This window comes from Phalacrocorax aristotelis, chromosome Z (genome assembly GCF_949628215.1).
Source record: "Phalacrocorax aristotelis chromosome Z, bGulAri2.1, whole genome shotgun sequence".
NCBI classification, from domain to species: Eukaryota; Metazoa; Chordata; class Aves; order Suliformes; family Phalacrocoracidae; genus Phalacrocorax; species Phalacrocorax aristotelis.
The window spans coordinates 70,739,739-70,762,981 of NC_134311.1; the positions used below are offsets into that span (position 1 = coordinate 70,739,739).

General features: G+C 61.0%; 2 protein-coding genes across 15 annotated transcripts in view; both read right to left on the minus strand.

Moving 5' to 3' along the window:
* Nucleotides 1–384: 384 nt before the first annotated feature.
* TPM2 (tropomyosin 2) lies at nt 385–14,032 on the minus strand. 12 transcript variants are annotated; one of them, XM_075078816.1, is made up of 9 exons: nt 13,783–13,993; nt 13,062–13,187; nt 6,538–6,671; nt 5,376–5,493; nt 5,192–5,262; nt 4,872–4,947; nt 4,166–4,228; nt 3,756–3,825; nt 385–689 (listed from the first exon to the last, which is right to left on the minus strand). In XM_075078816.1, the coding sequence occupies exons 1-9, from the start codon at nt 13,894–13,896 to the stop codon at nt 607–609; spliced, it is 855 nt and encodes a 284-aa protein (XP_074934917.1). In that variant the 5' UTR covers nt 13,897–13,993; the 3' UTR covers nt 385–606. The 12 variants fall into 12 exon arrangements, 11 of the variants coding, with proteins under 11 accessions (XP_074934917.1, XP_074934919.1, XP_074934914.1 ...); XM_075078818.1 differs by lacking the exon at nt 4,872–4,947 and adding an exon at nt 4,360–4,435 and having other exon boundaries at nt 13,783–13,982; XM_075078820.1 differs by lacking the exons at nt 385–689; nt 4,872–4,947 and adding exons at nt 1,790–1,959; nt 4,360–4,435 and having other exon boundaries at nt 13,783–13,989.
* A 3,799-nt stretch (nt 14,033–17,831) lies between these two features.
* The window catches only part of TLN1 (talin 1), a 35,253-nt gene continuing 29,841 nt past the window's right edge, over nt 17,832–23,243 (minus strand). For all 3 annotated transcript variants that reach the window (XM_075078809.1, XM_075078810.1, XM_075078808.1), the window contains 7 exons: nt 21,765–21,870; nt 21,498–21,622; nt 21,097–21,222; nt 20,898–20,960; nt 20,456–20,638; nt 19,647–19,772; nt 17,832–19,039 (listed from right to left, as the gene is read on the minus strand). In XM_075078809.1, coding sequence (XP_074934910.1) covers nt 18,908–19,039; nt 19,647–19,772; nt 20,456–20,638; nt 20,898–20,960; nt 21,097–21,222; nt 21,498–21,622; nt 21,765–21,870 — 861 coding nt within the window. In that variant the 3' untranslated portion in view covers nt 17,832–18,907. The remainder of the gene's footprint in view (nt 19,040–19,646; nt 19,773–20,455; nt 20,639–20,897; nt 20,961–21,096; nt 21,223–21,497; nt 21,623–21,764; nt 21,871–23,243) is intronic.

Sequence of the window (23,243 nt, forward strand, 5' to 3'; positions counted from 1 at the left end):
ATGCATGGTCACACGCTTGTATGCATGCTCAGAAGGCGTTGTGAACCATTAATTAGATTCCACAGAGAGGCCAAAGACAGCGTGGCTTCCCCAGGTGGGTAACATGCTGGCTGTGGAATGGGACACCCCAGTGACATATGTGCACTTGAAGAGGATGATCAGTTTGGATTGAGCTTGAGGCTGTGCATCCCAAGGAAGCGATGGAGACAAGGGAACGCAGTGTGTTTGTTATTGCTCCCAGCCCCCCATGGCCGCAGAGGACATCCTTACACAGGCCATACCCACCCTGGACCCAAGCCCATCCTTGCACAAACTGGGCAGGGAGAAGCCCACCATGCCTCCCATGACCTGCATCCACCCACAAGGACCAAGCGCACCCATCCATCTTGTCAAACTGCTTTAATATTTGGACTTGAAGACAGGACAGAGCCAGACAGGCTGTGCACAGATAAGACATTCCCGAGCCATGGTGTTAGACTGCAGGGCTTCCCTTCTCAATGGGTGTGTGGATTTGGCCAAGTCGCAGTTCAGCTGATGACGTCCTGAGCATGCCAGTGGGGTGCACGTGTGGGGTAGGGAAGAGGGATGGGGTGTCCCCAGGGCAGCTCAGAGGTTGTTCAGCTCCAGTAAGGTCTGGTCCAGGACCTGGTGGATGCCCACGTTCTCCTCTTTGGCACTGGCCAAACTCTCTGTGAATATAAGGGATACCCAGCCACGCACACAGACACAGCCCAAGAGTACCCAGGTGCAGCCAGACCCACACACACCACGCCAAGCACAGACACACACACACACACACACACACAGACATTTCAGTACAGGGCCAGCCTCCAGTCAAGCAGGATGTCCCTGCACAGCAGAGTCCACGCAAGGAGCTGCACCTTTGGCAGGGATGAGCCCAGCCACTCCGGGACCTGCCAGGGCAGCCAGACCAGTCACTGAGGACAGGTGATCCCCACTTTTCAGCAATTCCATCTTCCCATGGAGCCCTGTTACCCATGGCTGGGCCCTCTGCAGCACGGGTACTGCTGGTGGGTACCATTCTCCAGCCAGCCACCAGCAGGTCCTGCCCTGGGGTATCACCACCATCTGGCTGTGGGCATGCACACAAACCCTTGGCCAGCAAAAGAGGAAAGTCAGTGCCTGCTGTATGACCCAGCGGTGCTCCATGAGGAAGAGGAGTGAGACAGGAGCCCGGGAAGGTGGGCAGTGAGGACAGCAGAGAGAGAAGGACGAGAGATAATGAGGCTGCAGGGACAAGCTCTTCCAAGCAGCCTGCTGCTGAGGCAGCCTCCTCCAGCACTCACTTCCAGACAGCATCCTCCTTCCCTCTAGAGACAGGGATGTGACATGAGCTCTGCCCACCCATTCCCATCTCCTAGCGCTCCTTGCTGGGGTCTTCCCTGTCCCCCACCCCAAGTTTGGGGCAGCAGGTGCTGCCGGGACCCTAGCTCCTCTGCCAACCCACCCAGCAGCCTCCAGGGACCCCACTCTGAGGGGATCCTCCCTGCACAGTTTGGGGTGACCAGAGTGAGGAGGAAGAGGCATGCCACCAACTCCTGGGACAAGGGGAGGAAGGGGGAAATAAAAACCACTGCATTCCTCCCCAGCAGGGCCAGGCTGATGCTGGGGGACAACCATCAGTGCATGGGCATCCCAGGACATCACAAAAACCATCATTCCTCACCCAAGAAAAACTAATCAGCTCCAGAGGGTCTCCCTGTTGTCCCCCCCAGCAGGGCAGTTACCCCCAGGGGGATAAGCCAAGGCTCCAGACCCCGCCTAGCCCAGGTGGGGAGCAGGCAGGGACTCCAGCCCCAAGTCAGCCTGGCCAAAGCAGGGCAGGGAGGCTGCAATGGGGCCGGGAGCTCTGGGCAGCTCAGTTGTTAAGTTCGGTAAGGATGACCCGCAGCTCGTTACTGAGAACACGGTTTTTCTCAGCCTCCTGCCGGGAGCGCTCTAGAGAAAACAGAGACATCAGCGCAGCAGAGGGAAGAGAGAGAGAAAGGCAAGTTAGTGAAGAGACAGTGTTCTCCAAAGTCCTCGCTGGAAATCTTGCAACCACCCAGCCAGCAGCAGGGACGATCTGGGTTGGCAGGAGGAGGCAGCCAGTCCCAGAGCAGCAACAGGGCTGTGCTGTCCATCAGTTTGGAATCTGGCTTGTGGGGCAGGGTAGGATGCTGAGAAAGGAGGAGGAGGAGGGACCTGCTTCAGGATCGCTGCTGAAGGGTAGGGTCAGCCCCTTCATCAAGGGATACTGGTGCAGGACATGCCAGGGCTGACTGGTGCTTGCAGGCAATGGTTGGGAGTGGGTACAGGGAATGGACAGGACCAGGTCTAACCCTGCTGTTTCAGGCCAAAAGAGTCATGGAGATAATGACACGAGATGAGGAAAGCTGTGTGTGAGAGCTGGTGGGGGTGGTAGAGGTCATCCCCCAGGCCAAGGCACAGACATCCCCATCCTGCTCAGCCTGGCAGCACAGGACCTGCCTGGGACTTGGCCACAGCTGTCCCACAGGTCCTGCAGCTGTGAGCTGCCAGGAACCACCTCCTACCACCCAGCTGCCAGCACCCAAGTGAGAGAGGCAGGAGATGAGGGACAGAGCAGCATGAAGAAAACAAAGGAGAAACCAAGGAAAGAAAATGCTTTATTGAGACCAACTCAGTACCCAGAAGGACAGAACATAAAAGTCATGAAATGCAAACTGAAGAGCAATGTGCGAAGGACAGAGGGAGGCAGGGGTGAAAGAAAAGCTGGGAGTCTGGGATCTGCCTGCCTAGGAAAGGGCTGCCTGCACAGCCAGACCCAACCTGCCATCTCCCGGGCCTGAGCTTTGGCGGTGGTGCCGCTTCCCCTGTGCAGGTCCTCCCCACCCTGGGCCCAGCAAGCAGCACTTGCTTTGCTGGGAGGGTTGTGGGGGGCAGGCAGCTACCCCGGCCCCAGAGCAGCAGAGCTCCCAGTGCTTGTGCTTCCAGGGAGCCAAGGAGGGAGCTACTGGAGCAAAGGGCTCCCAGGTATAGCTCTGTTCCCCACTGGGGAATGCTGGGTCATGGACCTGCAACTGCGTGGGCACTGTGCGCCAACCACATGGGGGTTCCAGGGGCTGCTCCCCTGCCATGCCAAACACCCCTAAGCACCTACACCTCATCTCCCCACAAAAAGGGGTATTGTGGAAACAGCGTGGGCTGGCTCCTGTCCCAAAGGAGCTGACAGATGGGCACAGGCTAGGAAGGACAGAAGAGGACAGAGCGGGCAGGGAGAGCGGTACAACAGCTGGGCAGGCAAGTAGCTGAGCTGAGGAGGGGAGAGGCAGGCAAGGGGGTGGAGTGCTGGTGGCCGATGGGAGGCTCAGAGGGAGGTGATATCATTAAGTGCATTGTCCAGCTCCTCGCTGATGGCTTTGTACTTCATCTTCTGTGCATAGACTTCATCTGCAGGCAGTGGGCAGGTGTGGGGACAAATGGTGGAGCAGGGCAGGGAGGTGGGTGGCAGAGAGAGAGAGAGTGGCTGTGAGCAGGGGCCAAGACGGCAGGAGCATGCGGGCACAGGCAGTGTGGATGTGGCCCTATTTCCCACCCAAGGGCAGAGCCCAGAACCCAGCAGCTCTGCGCTCCTGCATCAGATACCACGGCATCCAGCCTCCCTGCTCCCAGGACCCCAGCCCACCCCCTCACCCCAGCCAAGCCCTGCCTGGCCCCATCCCGGCAAGTGCTCCCCAGCAAAGAGGGACTTGGGGCCAGAGGGGACATTTTACCTTCTAGATCATCGATGGTTTTCTCCAGCTTTGCCACAGACCTCTCTGCAAACTCCGCTCGGGTCTCAGCCTGTGAAAGTGTGGAGAGGAGAGGGGGGGGTGAGTGCATGGCACAATGGGGATGGTGCAGGCTGTACCGCATCCCAAATCTGCTCTGTCTGCTTGTCCCATACCATCCCCCATGAGCCCTCTGCTGGGACAGGCAAGGGACAAGGGCATCACAGACCCTCACATCCTGAACCAGAGCAGGCTGATGCTCCCCTCGGGGCGTCTCAAACCCACACAACTGCCACGCTGCGTGGCTGCAATTTCAAGAAGGGTGAGAGGACACGGGCATAACGGAGTCAAAACCCACAGGGGATGGCACATTCATGCCTGCACCAATACAGTGCTGGCCCTGCACCCCTTACCTCCTTCAGTTTTTCCCCTAGGAGCTTGATTTCCTCCTCATACTTGTCTTCCTTGGTGGAATACTGCAGAGACAGAGACAGGTGCCTGTGAGCCCCATGGGATGCCTCCAGCTGTCCTTCGTGCTAGCGGGAGACCCCAGCACCCCCAGACCCCACGCACTCTGCCCAGCCCCAGCAGCCCTGGCAAGTCCTACCTTGTCAGCCTGGGCCTCCAGGGACTTCAAGTTGTTGGTGACAATTTTCAGCTCTTCCTCTAGGTCACCACATTTACTACATCCCAAGCAGGGGCCACCAGGAGGGGGAGCAGGCCGAGGGGTGGGTAGAGGAGAGATGGGGGAGCAGAAAGAGTGGGCGTGGGGAAGGAGGAAAGAAAGAGAGAGAACATGTTGAGAGAGGAGAAAACTCAGTGCAGGTGGAGAAGGAGCAGAGCCACTGCGAACGGGAGCTGCTGGGATGCATCCATTCATCCGTTCCTTGTGCTTCCTCACACGGACACCCCGTGCATCACCACCGGCCGGGCTCTTGCCAGCCCCACCAAGGAGAGCAGGCACGGAAGGATGGAGGAGTGTGCCCAGCCTGCACCCGCCGGAGGGGGAGACAAGGGGAGGTTGGTGGCAGAGGCAGCGGTGCAGATGGGAGAGAGGTGGCTTGCACAGTTCAAGAGACAGCAACGGAGAGAGGGGGGCTGCTGTGTGTTGCCCAGTACCTCTTCCTCTGAGGCAATGAGGGATTTGAGAGTCTGGTCCATGGTCCGCAGCTCTTCTTCCAACTGTCTTGCTCGGCTGGGGTGCAAGAGGGGCACCCCGGGGTGGGGACAGCAGAGAACAGGGTCAAGGATGTGCTGCCGGTGGCATCCCACTTCCCCCAGCCTGAGAGCCCAGGGACCACCCCACTGGCAGATCCTGCTGCTCCCAGGGAAGGACATCCCTATCCCAACACAGACATCCCCATCCCCATGGCTGCCAGGGACTTGGGGCAAGGGCTGCACGGGACCCCTGCACGCTGCCCGCTGGGAGCCCCGCTTACCTCTCTGCCACCTCTGCCCTCTCCTCCGAGCGCTCCAGCTCTCCCTCAAGGACAACCAGCTTGCGGGCAACCTGTCAACAGCAGCCAGAGGCACATGTCAGCGCCACACTGTCAGCGCTGGGAGCACAGGGCTGCTGCCAGGGGTTCAGGACTGGGGAAGGGGCATGTGGGTGTGGGCATGCACCTCCTCGTATTTGCGGTCAGCCTCCTCCGCTATGTGCTTTGCCTCCTTCAGCTGCATTTCCTGGAGCTCCATCTTCTCCTCATCCTTCATGGCCCTGTTTTCGATGACCTTCATGCCTCTGAGGAAAGCCCAAGCCAGAAGAGGTTACTGCCATGGGTTGAGGTGGCACCTGCACCTCCTGCCTGCTCGCTGTACCCACCCGCCAGCTCCAGAGACATGGTGTGGGGATGCTGGCACTCGCTGGCCACACCATGCAGTATGTGGGTACCCCAAGGATGCTCCTGCACACAATTAAAGCAGCCGAGTTGGCTCCAGGACCATGTTCCAGAGTGTGGAGACGTGGCTATGGTGCCTCTCAATCAGGCAGCTTCTGAACTCATCATTTGGGGAAAAAATGTGTGCACCCCAGGACGAGACAGCAACAATGTCCACAAAAGCAGCCTGACAGGCCAGCAACCTTTATGAAATGCTTGGAAACATCACATGGCAAAGCCTTTTCCCATTCAGGGGTAATGCTCACAAGCAGGGGGTCACTGAACCCCTGCAAACCCCCATGGCAGGGACTCCTGAAGAATTCTCTCACTTGGATGCTGTTGCTCAAACTGGTCTTTCCCAATGGAAGGAAGAGCTCATGCAACTGTCAGGAATGCCGTGACATGCCTGGGCACTCCCGTACAGCCTGAGCACCCTTGCCTGCCCAGCTCCTGCCCAGGAAACCTGCTTGGCGCAAGGATGGGGCAACATACATTGCAGGACGTTTTTTTGAATGAGGCTGGTTTGTTCTCAAAAGCTGACCTTGGTTCCCAGGAACAGATGTCCCCTCCTGGGCTGCTGTTCAGCCCTTTGAGCATAGGAGACTACTCTGGGGCAGAAAACAGGTTCAAAGCTCCAGCTTTGGTTACAGCCTAATATTTGTATAAACACCAGATAAAATTTTTCAGGATTTTATGGGTGCCCTGGAAATTTCAAAGCCTTTTTAAGAATGCCTGTAGCTGGTGGACTTCTCTGCATTGTTGCCTTTGCTCTCCACCCTTTGGGGTCTGCAGGAAAACCAACACAAACCCCACAAGGTCATTTCAGAGGGACCCCAGTGCAAAACCGAAGGGTCTGCGTGCAATCAATGGTGACCCGATGCCACCCCCACTCTCCCTTCCCATCACACCTCTCGCTCTCATCAGCCGCCTTCTCAGCTTCTTCCAGCTTCTGCAGGGCGGTGGCCAGGCGCTCCTGGGCTCGGTCCAGCTCCTCCTCCACCAACTGGATACGGCGGTTCAGAGAAGCCACTTCAGCCTCAGCCTGGGGGAGCAGAAACCGCTCAGTCACCCCATGTCTCATATATATATGTATATGTATACATAAATTATTTTCAATGGTTACTTCTGCATTCATTCTCCAGAACACTCCTTGGCACTGTGCAACAAGTCAGCGCTTGCTGGAATGGGATGCCTGATCATGCATCCCCTCACCTTTCCATAGGAACAACTAGGTTTTCTCCACTTCTAGCACCCTGTTTGATGCTGGCTTCTCCCAGCCATGCAACAACAGCCTGGCATGTGGAGCCCCTCCACCACATCCTCGCACCTCCAGCTCCAGCTCCAGAGAGGAGCAAGGCATGTTCGCTGGGGTAGGGTAGCCAGAGCAGCCGTGCCGTCATGGGGATGGTATTTGGGGTTTGCAGAGCAATGAGTAAAGGGGGAGGAATGCCCTGTGCGGCTTCACTCCTGAAAAGGAGATAGGAGCTGCTTGTGGATTTCCTGTTTATGGAGGCAGCGGAGCGAGATGGGAGCCTTTCCTGTGAGAACCCCCCCAGCCCTGCACAACGGGGCAGCCCAAAGCTGAGCACGGTCACCCCCTGCAGATGATGTGCAGTGCAGCTCAGTGCCAGGGGCAATGGAGCAAGTTGCCTTTGGCAGGCTGGCGCCCAGCCAAGCTGCGGCCGCAGGGGGCCTGCGGGACTCAGGCCCCCCACTTTCCCAGGCTCCCCGCATGTGAGGCAGGAGCTGGGGCCATCCGGGAGCAGTGGCCCTGGCCCCCCGCCAGCCCCTCAATGCCTAGCCTCACGGTCTTTCCAGTTGGTAGACGCCTCCAGCTCAATCACCACTGCCGGGAAACGCTGCCTCAGCGGCTCCCAGCACCACTCCCTGCCAGGGGGGCTGCAGGGAAGACAAACCCTGGGTGCAAAGGGATGGGTGGCGATGAGACCTCACCATGGGGAGCAGCCCCATGCACCAAGATGCAGGGAGGCATGCATCAACCCAGGGGATAATGTCTCCTGCTTATTCACAGGCTGGAGCAGGCCTGGCTGGCTGCAGCACCCAGTCCTGTCTGGCCTCATGCTCCAGGGCTGGGAATTCCCCAGAGGACGTTGGCCAAGCTGGGGGACCATGGGAGCAGCAAGGCGCTGTCACCCTGCATGGCCCCGCTGAGCACCCACAGTCCCCTGTGGCGACCGACGGCGTGGGGACGGGTGCGGCTGGCTGCACGCCGGGAGGGTGGCCAGCCCCACAGCTGGCACAGCAGCCACCTCTGACCCGTAAACACTCTTTTTCCAGGCGCACCAATTGGTCATCCCGAGCCATACTGCCCAACGGGGAGCTGGGGCTGGCCCCCGCGGGGCGATGCTCTCCCTGTGCCATCTGCCTCACCCCGGCGGGAGTTTTTTTCCACAGGGAATCACCCTCAGAGCGGGTCAGAGCTGCCCGGATGGACACTTGGGAACATGAGCTCTCCAGCACCGCCAAGTGTCTGCGGAACCCGATCTGTGGCTGCAGGAAGGGGCCATTTCCTCTGCATGCTGCCCGAGTGACAACAACCTGGGTACCGCACCCAGCTCTGCCGCTCCTGATACAGTGAGGATGTTAAAAGAGTGGGCATAGGAAAAAGGAAGAAAAAAAATACAGACCAAACAACAATAAAAAAAAAAGCCAAACCAGGAACAAGCTGCAGCTTGGAAATGCCGTCCCACTGCCAGAGTGGAAATTTTGGCCTGTGGCAGCGCGGAGGGGTGGCTTGTCCCCGCGAAGGGACGCGCTGGAGAGCTCAAGGCTCTGCGACTGCTGCGGCCCGGGCTGCAGAACCCGCTGGAAGCCAGGCAAGAGCCTGGGCGTGGGATTTTCTGCTGTGCACACCGCCGGCCTCCGAGGGAGGGGATCCTTTCCCAGGATCTGCCCGATCCCAAGCAGAGCCGAGTCAGAGCTGGCCGCCGACTGCTCCCCGCTGCCCGGCGAGCCGGGCAAGCCCTGGGGACCCCCGTCGCAGTGAGCATCCCCTCGCAAGACCCGCTGGCGAAGCGGCCGGAGGAAGCAGCCCGGAGGCAGCGACGCTGCCCGAAGCCCCCTGCCCGGGGCGGGGGGGTTTGCCATCCGCCGCCACACCGGAATGGCAGCAGTCCCCTCCCCCGGGACCTCCGGGGGCTCTACTCCCAGGTCAGCCAGCCTGGCTACCGGGGCGGAGGGCGGCGGGGGATGGCCGGCGGCATCCCGCAGGGAAGGATACTGGCGGCGGGGCCGGAGCCGGTGGGGCATCCCGGAGAGCCCCCCACCCACCCGCGGCCGCCCTTACCCGCTCCCGGGCCTGCCGCTCGGCATCGGCCTCCCGCTGCAGGTGCTCGGCGCGCTCCTCCGCCTCGTCGGCCACCTGCTGCAGGCTCTGGATCTTCTTCTTGACGGCGTCGATAGAGCTGATGCCGGCCATGGCGGGGGGCTGCCGGCGGGGAAGCCGCGCCGCCGAGCCCTTTGTGGGATCCGCCCGGCTCCAGCAGGAAGCGCTCAGGCAGCGGCCGCTCCCGCCGCCCGCCCTGCCTCCATCCCTTCCTGCTCCTCCTCCTCCTCCTGCCGCCACAGACCGACCTGGGACGCCGCTCCCACCGGGCAGCGCGCGCGGACCCCTGGGCTGGGTGCACGGTGCCCACCCCCGGCAGGAGACAGTTCCCACATCAGGAGGGGTGCGCAGTCCCCCCAAACTCCAAATAGGACACAGGGTGCCCTCCAACCACACCACGGGCAGGACGCGTAGTCCTCCCCAGAACGGGGTCCCTGTCCCTATCCCCCCCAAGGCAAGACGTGCAGCCGCGTCTGGCGAGGGCACACTGTCCCCCCACCCCGGGCAGGGTGCATGGTCTCCCCCCAAGCAGACGCACAGTTCCTGCAGGCAGGGCACACGGTACCCCCAGACAGGGCACACAGTGCCCCCCATGATACGGGACACAGCCCCCACCCCCCAAGGCAGGGCACATCGTCCCCTCCCTGGGCAGGGTGCATGGTGCCCTCCAGGCAGGGGCGCATGTCCCACTGAAATCCCCCAGAGTGATGGAGAGGAGCGCAGGGAATCCATTTCCCTGGGGAAAAGGGGCCCAGGGAGTGTGGGAGCACCGGAGGCTGGCCCCTGCGAGCCCCCGTGGGCACAGAGCGGTGTACCCATGGGTGCTCCCTGAGCTCTGCCCTCCACACCCCCTGCTATAGCGCGTGGACTTCTGACCCGTGGGTAAGTCAGTGAGAGGCATGCGGCAGATGGGGCAAAGCCCGCTCCTTGGCATCCCCCCGGGGTACCTGGGTCTGGGGCCCCGGGGCACAGCCAGGTCCACAGTGGCCATCCCACTTAGCCCCTCAGCATCCTCTCCCCAAGGCAAGGACCTGGCCAGCAGCCCCACAGAGACACCTGGGACCCATGGAGTCCCCTGGACTCCCCAGCTGCCCTGTGGGGGGGACCAGTCCCCAGGTCCTGGCTCTGCATCCTGGTGGGGGCACACGCCCTGACCCATAATGGGGGGCCAGCACTGGTGGCATTCGATCCTCCCTTAAGGAGCACTGACAGCTCCCAGGCAGCCCCGGCTGCACTTCACACCTGCCTACAGGGACACCAATTCCCAAGCTGACCCTGCCAGCTGCCCTCGGCTCTGGGGCCAGGCGTCCTGGGGGAGCCCAGCTGCACCACCAGCAGAACCCTGCAGCCCCACGTCCCGCTGCCAAGTGGCAGCGGAAGAGGTGGTGCTGGAGGTCCCCTGGGAGCACATGGCCTTGCTTTGGCCTTGGTCCCGGCCAGTCCTGCCCCTGCTCCCAGCCCAACACCTGGGTGCCAAGAGCGCTCCCTAAGCAGCGCACAGGGCCTGGAGCAGAAACTGGGGTCCCTGGCAGGAATGGTGCAGGGACGAGCTGGCTGCAGGCAGGTGCGGGGGCGGGTAGGGGGGCGGGTTCGGGGGTCAGCCACCCCGGTCCCGCCGTGGCCAGGCTGGGTGCCTCCTGCTCTGGCCCCACCCAGGGATGCAGTCACTTCCCAGCAGAGCCCCGTTCCCTCCCACTGGCTCAGGGAATCGCCAAATAAGAGCAAAGTCTCGGCCAGGGAGAGCAACCGGGGCGGGAACTTGGGTGAAGCTTTCGGGATCATGGCCTGGGAACTGTGAAGTTTCCCTGGGCCCTGCTAGGGTGGCCGGGGACAGGCCACCGGCCGGGGATGCAGGGAGCTGGAGGGGGCTGCTCTGGCTAAACTCACTGTCCCGGCTGCACTGTGCCCAGCAGCCTCTGTCCATATCCCGCCCTGGGCACCGCAGGCTCCTGGGGACAAGAGGTGGTGGAGCCACGGCAGCCTCGTAGGGCTGCTGTGAAGGGCCCGTCAGCGACATGGAGCTGCTGATCAGGGGTCAGGCGCTCCCCAGTCTGTGCCACCATCTGACTCCCCTCCAAGTGCCCAGGGGTTCACTTTGCACCCCTTAGTGCAGTCCCCGAGGGCTTCATGCACTGCCACCCAGTGCTGGAGACAGGCCAGTGCCAGAGCAGGGGGAGACTTATTTTATGGTATATGTTGACATTTTTGCAGAGAGCAGGAGCCTGCCTGTGTTGCTGTAACGGGCCCTGACCTGGCCAAGGGATGGTTTGTGCTCACAGGCACACACTGTCTTGGCAGCCAAGGGGAACACGGGGGTCCCTGGGAAGGCAGGTGGTGGGGGCTGGGGGTCTACCCTGCACTTCCTTTGCTGGAGCCTGGAGTTACTCTGCACCTCGCTCTGGGGAGGATGTGACACCAGCCCTGGCACTTAGTGCTGTCAGCATGTTCAGGTGCCTGGGACAGGGTGACTCCCAGAGCCCCGCACACAGCACAGCCTGTTCAGGCTTCAGCATGGACCCAGGGTGGCTGTGCTGGTGATGGGCTCCCATCCCTGCCTGCAGCACCCACCACAGCCAGCCTGCCCTCCCTGACACTGCTCCTTCACCATGCCTCTGTCTCCAGCCCTTCCCTGAAGGGTGTCGGTGGCTCCCATCCCCTGTATCTGGTGGGATGGGACTCTTCATGCCAAAGCCTGCAGACTGGCTGAGCTGCTGTGACTGAGAGCAGGGACATGCACCCTCCCTGCCAGGACAGCACCGCACAGCCTGCTGCCAGCAGCAAATTGCTCCGCACCCCATGGCCAACGTCTACCCAGTGCCACCATTTGCCCCTTCCTCCAAGCCCTACACTGCAGACGTCCCATCCGTGCTCAGCCAGACCCTACACTGAATTTGACCTGTTCTGCACCAGCATGGAGCCAGTCAGACTGGTATGGATCGCACTACATACGGCAGCCACCCTACCCAGGTTGACACGCCTACCCCATGCCAAGATAAATGTACCCTTCCAGAGGATTTTAACTATGTGGTTTAGTATCTAACTAACCTGGGACAGGCCCATAGGGTCAGCAAACAACACTGGGGAGACCCCTGGCCACACCCCAATGGTCCTGAGCCGCCCCAGGAACTTGTGCTGTCGCTGCTCGTCCTTGTCAGCTCACCCCTGTCCTTGGCGGCCTCCTCGGGGATTTGACGCATCTCCCCCATTTAGCTCCATAAACCAGCTGGGATTGAATTTTTTGTTCTCAGCCCTGAAAAGCCTGGCTGTGCCCTGCTGGCCATCATCCAGCCGGCTCCCCTTTAGCTTCTCCTCCAGTTTCCAGGGTTGGTTTTCATCAAAGAAGGACTGGCTATCGAAAGGAGGATTTATTTATAGGGTGTCAAATACCCTGTGTGGCACCGCAGGTCGTTATACCCTGTTCCTGAGCGGCTCTGTGCCCGCACACAGCTGTTCCACCCTTCATCCTGACCGAGCACAAGCCAATTTCAACACCTTCCTAACATCTCCCCAGCAGGATCCATTTCCCAGGAGAAACATCAGTCACAGCGCTAAATAAAACTGATCCTGGCCTTGCCCTTCCTAGGGTACAGGGTGGCACATTGGACCCCAAAATGACTGAGTCCCACACACACACCCCAAGCATCCTTTCTTGCAGCCAGCACTTGGCAACTGGCTGCGGGTAAGAGCTTTTTCCATGTATCTTTTTCACTTTCCTGCCCCAGCTTAGCAAGTGCCATTGAGTTTTTCCTACAAGCATTGTGGAGGCACGTGCCTGGGGACTGGTGACACAGCTCAGGACACTTGTCCCCATTAGTTTTGGGGAGCCAGGCAGGCAGCTGCCCACAAAGCTGCCGGCAGGACCAGCCACCCGAGTGGTGCCCACTGTGGCTGGCCTGGCCACCGCACCCTGAGCAGGATCTGTCCGCTCCCTGCCCTCCATCGCAGCCCAGTTCAGTGTCAGCGTCGCAGGAATGGGATCCTGACAGTCTTCCCCATGGACGCTTTCCATATAAGGCCCCCCTCTTCCTTCACCCCCCCGAGGTCCTGTGCCCGCGCAGGGGAGGAGTTGCTGGCGCGCCTACATACGTCTGTAGCTTTCTTCTCTGCCTGCTCCAGCTTCTCCTGGGCCTCCTTGACGGACTCAGAGTACTTCTCCACCTCATCCTCCGTGCCCTTCAGCTTCTTCTGCAGGCCCTGCTGTTCCTCCTCCAGCTGGGGAAGGGATGGAGGGCAGAAGTCAGGGAGGATGGCGGTGCCCACAAGGCTGGGGGAGGACAGCCATCCTCCTCCTGGGGACACCCAGAGTGGGGGCACAGCAGGAGCACCCAGATATGCTCCCTCTATCAACTTTGGGGCCACACATCCTGCGGGAGCCCTTGGTCCCCAGGGCCAGAGCAACTCCCACCATCCCTGAGCCTGGCAGGACTGCAGAGGTCCCAACTTGAGGATACAACTCTGGGGGACACTGAGGGGCCTAATATGAGTGGTCAGGGGCAAGAGGCTGGAGTGCTGGAGACTGGGGACAGGCACATGGCAGGGTGAGGTCCCAGGTACAGGCACCCAGTGGGGTGAGGTTCCTGGGGACAGGGACCCCATGAGGCAAGGTCTCAAGCACTGGGCAACCCCAGAGCTGGGATCCACAGGCTGGACACCCAGCTAGGGAGGTCCCTGGGGGCTAGGCACCCCTTGGGCGGACAGTCCCCAGGTCCCCAGCTGGTGTTATCCAGCTGGACGGGGTCTATGGGGCTTGAGACCCTTAAGGCAAGGGGGTCCCCAGGCAATGCTGGGGGAGTCTGTGGGCACCCACCTGCTTGCAGCGGTCTTCCGCCTGCTTCTTGTCAGCCTCCGCCTGCTCGGCGCGGTCGATGGCATTCTCCTTGTCCAGCTTCAGCATCTGCATCTTCTTCTTGATGGCCTCCATGGTGGCGGTGGGGCGGCGGCGGGGCGCGGGGCGGCGGCGGGGCGCGGAGCACCGGGGGCGACGGGAGCACCGGCACTGCGCCTCCCACCCCGCCGCGCAGCCTAAGAGCCGGGGAGGGGCTGCTCCCGCCGGGGGCCGCCCTGGTACCTCCCCCGCCGCCCGCCAGAACCTTTTAGGGACAGGCTCACCACCGGCCTCCGCACCGAGCGGGACGGGGAGGGGGGGCGGCAGCCCCGGCGGGCACCGCCGCAACCCCGGCGCCGGGCACCCACGGGGGCACCGTGCGAGGGACGCCCCGGGGCAATGCTCTAGCGGTACCCCGGGGGCACTGTGAGAAGGACATCCCGGTGGCAATGCTCTAGGGTCTACCCGGGGGGCATCAGGCGAGGGACATGCCGGTGGCACTGCATTAGGGTACCCCAGTGCCACTGTGCTAGGGACACCCCAGCGGCACTGGATTAAGGATACCCTGGTGGCACTGGGTGAGGGACACCCCAGGGCACTGAACTAGTGACACCCCCCAAGGACGAAGCAAGGGATACCCCAGGCCAATGCCCTAGGGGTACCCTGCGGATATGTGCTGTGGGCATCCCAGGGCACTGTGTTAGGTGCACCCTGGTGTCACTGGGCAAAGGACATGCCAACAGCACTGTGCTAGGGGTACCCCGGGGGGCACTGGACTAGGGACAGCCCAGCAACACCATGCTAGGAACACCCTAGGAGTATTGCACGCCAGACACCTCGGAGCATTGTACTGGGGACACACTGGTCGCACTCGGCTAGAGACACCCCAAGGGTATTGCACTAAGGACAACCCAGTGACACTGTGCTAGGGACACCCTGGAGCACTGAGGTGTGGGCATTTCTGATGGCACTTCCCCAGTGGCGCCAGGCTGGGGGGTATCCCCTATGGCCTCTCAGCACTGTGGGGAACACACCATGTCTGGCCCTGTCCTTGGGGACTGTGTGGGCTGACAGTGCGCTGTTCCTGTGCCCCAGGGACACTACCAGCCATCCACCCCCAGGGCTTGAGACCTGCCTCTGCTCTGGCCAGAGCTGTCCCTGCAGCAGAGGACATTGCACAGACATCACTGCCCTCGGGCACACGCCATGCCCTGTCACTGCACCCTGGTGCATGAGAGACCCTGCTTGCTGGCACTGGCTTGGGGGCACCTCAGGGGTGGCATGGCACTTGGGGACACCCATGGGCTGGCACTGAAGTCTTAGGGACACTCTCAGGTTGTGATTGCACTCGGGGGCACCCACAGGCTGTGATTGCAGCTGGGGACACTCATAAACTGTGATTGCAGTCAGGGACACAGTGGGCTGGTGCTGGCCACATGGGGAAAATCCCCCAGGAGAGAAGCAAGCTGAGCCCCTGACCTCCCCATCCAGCTCCTGCATCATAGCGGGGCAGGAGGACCCCAGCTCTGTGTGAGATCCCTGGTGCCCACCTCCCCAGTGCCTTGCACCCTAGTGCCGCCATCCCCGGCACCCACGGAGGCACCCAGCATGTGCACAGCCCATAAGGTGGCATTTCAGGGCAACACGGGGTGTGTAGGCAGCCCGCTGTCCCTCTCCATCTTTCTGCTCTAAATAAACCGTATTCCACAGGCAAAAAAATGCAAACCCTTCAGATCCCGGCTCTTCCAAAAATAACCCGCGCTTTAATAACGCTCGTAAATGCTTCTGGTGCATTCCCAGCTGCAGGGTGGGCTCTGGGCCGGGGGGGCCTGGAAGGAGCTGGTGGAGGGGCCACGGGAGCCGAGCGGCACGTGGGGAGGCTGGGATGTGACGAGGACAAGGAGGGGTGTGCAGTGTCCCCCAATCCATGGCCCCAGGGCTGCATCCAGCCCTTGTTTGCCGCAACACTCTGGCACTGGTGCTCCAAGCAGAGAGATTTAAGAAATTTTTAAGAGCTGGAGAAAGTGGCTTTCTAGGAGCCCTCAGCCTTGGGTTGGAGGGGGTGTGGGAGGGATGGGAGCAGCCAAGGGCCGAGGGGCTGCTGGCGCCGTGGAGAAAGCAGCTGAAGAGCCGCTGCTGGACTCTGGAGAGGATTTGTTAATACTGACTAATTAGGCACATATTTGGACAGGAGAGTCAGTAACTGCCAGCACGTGGCTTCTGAGGGGAGGGAGAAGATCAGTCTCCCATTGTTCCCGGGTGAGGATGGGTGGTTTTCTGCGAGATGCTTCAGCCCAGAGCAACTTCATGGGCTCAGGGTACAGGGGAAAGATGATGATGTGCATGGGGCAAGCAGCCAGGCAGCTGCCCTGGAGCCAGGCAGGGCTTCACACCTCAGATGTCCCCCCAAAGGATGCAATTGCTCTTTATTGTGGACATCATGGCCACATCTGGCCAGCGCAGCTGGGGCCATCCAGGTGCCCAGGTCCATGAGTCTGCCCTCAAGGCCATCCACTGGGGCAATCTCTGGGACAAAGGAGTGCAGAGGCATGTGGGTATGCATCCCTCCCATTGCTGCCCCATGCCCAGTGCCACCCTGTGCTAAGGTCTCCAAGGATGGGAATCCAGGGTCTGACCACTCTCCTGGGGAAAGCCTTGTCCTGCTGTTGAATAGGAACTTCCCAAGTGCAACCTGCACGACAGCCTGCCCACCCCCACCCTTGGGGTCCCCGAGAAGTCAAGCTGCAGCTCCCCTGCTTGCCTCCAGCTCAGCTGGATTTGGGTCCCCATGAAGGTGCTCGTCCCTCGTGACTGTGGTGTCTGGTCCAAGCAGCCGTGTCTGCTTGCCCAAACCTCCCCACCAAAATAACCCCTCACTTCAGTGGGGGAGATTCAGAGGGGTCCCAACCCCAAGTCGCTCGTATCTGTGCCACCTCCCCTCACCTGTAACCCAGCCCAGAGGACACGGGTGTGTGTGTGTGTGCTTGCCACCCTGTGTTGGGGGTGCCAGATCTACCTCAGCCCTAGGATGAGGCCAGGGCTGCTGCCACACCATGCCCACTCACTGTCCTTGCTGACCGTTCAGAAGGGCCCCATGCCTGGCCGGTACCTGGGTGAGAGCCTGGGGCCAGGTCAGGCCAGCACAGATTGTCAGGGGACAGCTGGGAGGACTGGGATGCCTGCGAGAGCCACAAATCCACCCTGGAGCCCAGCCACGGGTGAGCGTCCCAGGGGGGACAGCCCCTCTGCACGCCTGGGGATGTGCCCACAAGGGGACAGGGGTCGCCGGCTGGGATGCTGCGGGATGCTGCCCTCGCTGCTCCTAATGCTTGTAGCTCACCCGGCCAGGGACAGGTCCTGGAGGCAGGGGACATGCACCAGTCCTCCTGCGTCCCCGCTCCACCCCACAGCATCCCTGCCCATCCCAAAACCGCCCAGGCCCCCCAAACCCCTGCTGAGTGACAGGGTGGGAACAGGTGGGGACACACTCAGGGCAGCTGCTGCCGCACAGGTCGGCCCTGAGGGGCTATTTCGGGGCGTGAGCTCAGTGCCGGCAGCCATGAGAGCTCCAGCCACATTCCCTGACCCGCAGCAAGCCAAGCACTGCCACTTCCCCACCGGTGGGCCACCAGTGACTGGGGCGTCCCCCACCTGCACCCCTGTAGCACCCTACACAGGGGATATTTTCAGCTGGCAGCAGTAATGGGGCCAGGAGCCTGGCTACCTGCCTGCCAATGCCCAAATCCCCCAGCAACAAAATCTCCAAGGCCCCCTCCCGCGGCGGTGGCCCCCCAGCAGCGGCCCCCCAGCAGCACCTGTGAGGGCCGGCACATGGCTGGCAGCGGGGGTCCAGCCCGCCGGGTGCCTGGGGCTGGACGTGCCTCAAATACTTTCCATGCTGTATAAACACCCGTGCTAGGCTCCCCCTTCCTCTGCCGGGAGGGCAGGCGCCTGTGGCCCCCTGCCCACCAGCCCTCCCTTCCTCCTGGGGGCAGGGTGGGGGGACGTCCCGTTGATACCCAGGCAGCAGGGAAGCAGGAAAACCAGTTTATTGATGAATGCATCTTTTCCAAGGAGACACTGGCATCCCCCACCCCACCCCAGAGCCTTGCGGGGAGCTGGTTTCCTTCAATGTTTAATATGGGATGCTTAAAGTATCAAAATAGTGAGAGAAGCCACAGCGAGTGCAAAGGAGTGATGGGGGTCCCGGAGCCGAGGAGGGGTGGGATGCTGGGCTGCGGGACCCCGGCAAGAGCTGGGTGTTAGTGGGCAGGGCATGAGCTGGGCGGGGGAATAAATGAACTTTGAAAGCTGCAGGCTCAATACTACAGAAATGGAAAAGTTACAAAAATACTGCAGATCTTGGAAAATGATGCAGGCACTTGGGAAGGAGGAGGAGGGCAGAGCTGGCTGGGGCCGCGGGCGGGGGGAAGCCCCGCAGGAAGGCAAAGAGCAGCTCTGGGGGTGAACCTGTTGCAACCCCCCCATCCTGAGCAGAGGCACTGTGGCTCCCAGACCTGCTGCTCTCCAGAGGAGCCCAGGCTGAGGAAGATGCTCATGGAGAGGGCTCAGTGCCTCCCACGGAAGCTGTGGAGGAAGAGGAAGAGGAGGAGGAGGAAGATTCAGCCAACAATAAGGCATTGGAGGTGAAAGGAGGCTCTGTGCAGGAGCTCAGGGAGGGACCATGCTGCTCCCTGCGCCCCATTGCATGGGAGAGGGCAAGCTGCTTGCCTCTCCCCCTCCCGCACAGAGGAGAGAGAAGAAAGGAGCACAAGTGGGAATGATAAAGGCACACAGAAAAATCCCCTGAAGAGCTCTCCTGGCAGGTGAGCCCTGAGCCGGTGCAGCTCCAGCTTCCAACCCCAGCCGGTTCCTTCCAGGCACACTGGCTGTGCCCTGGGTGTGCACAGGAAGGTGGGCTGGGTGACAAAGTGGAGTTGCTGGTGCGGCGCCGGCTTGGAGCAGCAACTGGGTTAGTCCCGGCGCTCTGGGTGCAGACAGAGCTCTGGTCTAGCCCAGACAGCCCTTTGCTCCAGGCGGGTCATCTTAAATAGGAGCAGGCGGGCAGGCGGCAGTCTGTGCAGTGAGCGGCGGGAGGGCGCGGGGCTCAATTCTGCTCCTCGTCCCGCAGCTCCGAGGGCAGGAACTTGTACTGCTGCTGCCGGATCATGGCCAACTTCTTCCGCGCCTCCTCCAGCTCCCGCTCCTTGCGCAGCATCTCCTCCTGAGCGGCGATGATCTGCCGGGAGAGAGCCCTGGGTTCACAGCTGCCTCCAAAAGGGCATCATCAAGCCCAGAGCCAAGCTCCCTGGCTGCTGCTTCCCCCCAGTCACAGCCAAGGCCTCCCTGGGCTGGCATGGCCCTGGGCACGAGGGCTGTTATCTTTGCGGCAGGACCACAGTCCTCTGGAGATAATGGGAAGCAGCCGAGCTCCTGGGGGCCAGCCCCACATGCCCTGTTAGCTGCAAGTCTGCAGCCAGGAGGCAACCCCGGGACATGTGACACCCCATACTGGGCAGCTCTCATGCCTTACCCGATGCTCTGCCCTTCACACATCATGGACTCTGGGATGGTGCGGGCACTGCACCAAGAAGCCAGGGTGTTACACTCCTGGGAGCATGCACCATCACTGCCTGTGCCCACTGCTACACATGGCAAGACAAGGGTGAAGCCACAGTGTTTTAACTGGTGCTGGGTGGGACAGGGGCACCTGCAGCATTTTTGCAAGGCTCTCTGGAGACATGCCCTGTGCTGGTAGGTTGTAGTCCATACTCCTGTGACAGGCACACACAGGTTGCGGCGGGAGCCCGTTGCCCCTGCCCCATCAGAGTGGCCCTGCTCCTCACCTGTGCAATCCCCCCGACCATCTTCTCCTTCACCACCACTGTCTCATCATGTTCCTGGAAGGCAGCTGCCTTCTGCGCTGCCTTCACCAGATTGTCCGATGCTCTCTTTACCGCATTACCAGCAGCCTGCAGCGGGGAGAGGGGGAAGCAGCAGTGTAAGCCCCAACTCCAGGGCAGGTGAAGGAACCCCTGCCCCAGGCCAGGCTGGCAGGCAGGAGAGGCAGCCAGGCGTGCTGGAAGCTGCAGGCAGGGATTCCTTTACATGGTTCGCTGCCTTGATGTAAGAGAACAACCCGGCTGTCAGCCACTCATGACCATTTCAGGCGCTGCTGCTCCCAGCCGGGCTCTGGCTCCTGTCTGAGCCGTGGGGCAGGGACTGGGGGGCAGCCCTGCAGACCCTCCCCATCCCTTGGTCCTGAGGGACCAGCCGCACTGGGACCCCATGTTAACCCCTTCGATGCATGGGCATTAGCCTCTTGTGTGCCACAACCTCTGAGGGTTAAGGGTGCTACAAAACATGCCCCCAAACATTAACCTCTTGAATGCCACTGATGCAGCGACTGCATGTCAGGCATTCCTGTGCCAGTTCATCATCCCTGAAAGCTGCCAGGCTCAGCAGCCCAGCATCACTCACACGCCTGGCATGCAGCTAGCAGTGAAGCCCAAGCAATCTGGAGCCTGTGCTCCAGAGCTCCCTGCTGATGACACACAGGCAGGAAGCATGAGCCCTGGGGAGCACCCTAGTGCCCTCGCCCTACTCCCACCTACCCCTCAACCTGGTGGGGCTGGAAGGGCAGCCTGGGACTCACCTGGAGCCGCTTCATGGCCTCCGAGTCGTGGTCAGCCTTCACCTTGCAGGCCACCAGCAACTGCGCTGTAGAGGCAGCCACTTGCTTGGCAGATGAGATGAGCTTCTCTTCGCTGGCATGGCCCTGCACTGCTGCATTGGCGGCTTCGCACAGGTTGTTGGTGGCAGCAGCCACCATGCGTGCCTGCAGCGAGACAGTCTGTCAAGGAGGGTACAGGAACCTCTCCCAGGGAGGGCATGCCCTGACTGGCCCACAGAGGTTGTGGGGCACGGGATGGCGACAACAAGCTTCCACACCATTTTTGCAGGTGGTGGGAGAGGGAGCAAGAGGCATGACTGCTTCTTCCACTGAGGAGAAGCGCAAGGACAGAGCATCCTCAGCCTTGCAGCAGGAGCCAAGAGGAGGGTCCCCCCCATCCCCTCAGCATGACCTTGATACTCACGGCTGAAATGAGTCCCTGGGACCACTGTCCATCATCCACTGCATTGGCAGGGATAGCGCCCACCTGCAAGGAAGGAGAGAAGGAGTGAGGCTCACTGCCCTGTGCCCCCCTTGCAATGGGGCACGAGAGCTACGAGCAGCCCTGGGAGAAGGGAGAACCCAACACAGCCCTATATTTTCTTTCCCTCTTCCAGCCTTACCTTTCCTTGGGCCACTAGTTCTCGCTGGGCAGCTGAGGCTGCCTTTACCAGGGCACTTGTGGCTGCAGCAATGGATTTGGCTGCTTCCAGGATCTGCTCCTCAAAGTTCAGGCTCTCATCTGCTTGCTGCGGGCAAAAGCAGGGTGTGAGTCCCAGGCAGGGGAGAGCAGAGCAACGATAACGGCTGCAGGGGCTCATATAAAGCTGGATTAAGGGCTGTGGGATGCAGGAGGGTACAGGCTGCCCAAGGAAGTTCCAGCTGGGAATGTGGGAGGGCCCAGGAGTGCAGGAAGAGGGACTGGCTTTCAGATGGGGCTTCACACCTGGCTGAAGCACAGGCAGGAGGGCTCTAGCACACCCCAAGCTGAGCACAGGGGTCAGCCAGGGCTCAGGACCACTACCTTTGGCTTGGCTCTTGGTTTCAGTTGCTCCAGCTTCTTGGCTGCAGCCTCAATGGCAGCCGCTGCCCCCAGCAGCTCGTTCTCAGCAATGACAGTGGGGTCTTCTGGGTCAACCCACTCTGTCCCTAGAGAAAATGGGAAGCAAGGCAGGTTTAAACCTGTGTGCAGCCTCATTTCTGACTTGCCCTACCTCCTCCACCAGCTGCTGAGCCCTCCACCCTAATCCCACCCCTCGGTCCTGCCCCTTTGAGCAGGATCCTTCCTTACCTTTCATGGCCTCAGCAGCCTGGATGAGCTCGGTGACGGAGCTGGCCACGCGCTTGGAGTAGCCTGCCAGCTGCTGCTTCAGCTCATGAGTTGGCTTCTGCAGGATCTGCGGGAAGGAGCAGATGTAAGTTCCTGGTACAGTGCTCATTGTTCATAGGTCTGTCCAGGGTGCGCTCCCCAGGGAAAGACAGTGGATCCCCCAGCTCCCCCCCATGTGTACACTTCAGGCGTTGACTGTGATGCTTTCTCAAGTGACCCTGGCTGGTCTCCTCCTGCCTGAGGATGGGAGGATAAGCTTCCTCAGCCCTTCTGCATCCACAGCTTCAGGGACATCTCAGAGACACAAGACCCTCAGCACAAACCTTCCTGCACTCAGCATCTACCCCCTCCAGGATTTCTTCCCCCACAAAATCATTTTCCCCTTGCTGTCCCCCATTTTGGAGATTCGTCTGCAAACACAAGCTGGGCAAAGGGGGGCACCCTGGAGCCATGTCCCAACCAGGAGGGCTGGCACCACCGGGACAAGGTGGCCGGCACAGCCATGAGGGTGCTTCACTGGGGTGGAGTGGGACACATGCACACACCACAGCACACGCATGTGCACGCACACAGGGTCTGTACACACGAGCAGAGCTCACCGCTGGCCCGACTCGCACTGCACAGGCGGCAGCTGTCCATCAGCTAGAGCGGGTGTGAGTACATACGCACACACATGGACCCCGGGGTCCCTGTGGATACACACAAGTGCCACCCCAGCACTGGGCTGGGCACGCAGACACGCCGTGTGCAAGGCTCATGCTGAGGTTAGACACCAGCAGGCACCCCAATGTCGCCTTACTCACCGGCTGACAGGGAGGGAGGGAGAAGAGAGAAAAGAAAGCAGTGAACGCCCTGGCTGGGACACGTGGGCGCTGGGGGCACAGGGAGGGCAGGGGAAGGTGGGTGCTCTCCAGTGGGGGGTGAAGGGAAGCCAAGAGGAGAGGTCTGAATGAGGATCAGAGGTTCCAGGTGGGGAGCCGTGCTGCCATCATCAGCTCATACTTCAGCCTCGCAGGGCCAGGGGAGCTGGGGCACCTGGATCAGGCTCCCACAGCCAGAGGAGCCACCTACAACCAGAGCAGCCACAGAGCTGCTCTCCTCCCTGCACCCCTTTACACCTTATTTCTCCCCACCCTGAGTTGGTTCACTGCAGTCTTCAGCCACCAGATCTCTCTGCTTTTGGAGGGAGAGACCTATCATTACCAAATACCAAGTCCCCACAGAGTCCTTCCCCTCCCCAGTGAAATATGCAGGCTTTCCCACTCCTCTGCCAGGAGCCATGTTATCCATCCCGAGTCAAATAACCCTCCCCCTCGAACCCTAACCACGCTTATTCACACTCTGTGCAAGTCACTGGTTCCTGTGGGGACCCAGCTGACAGCAATGGACTTGCTGCTGCTGCAGAGCGAGGCAGCATTGTATCTGCCATCTCCCCACCCA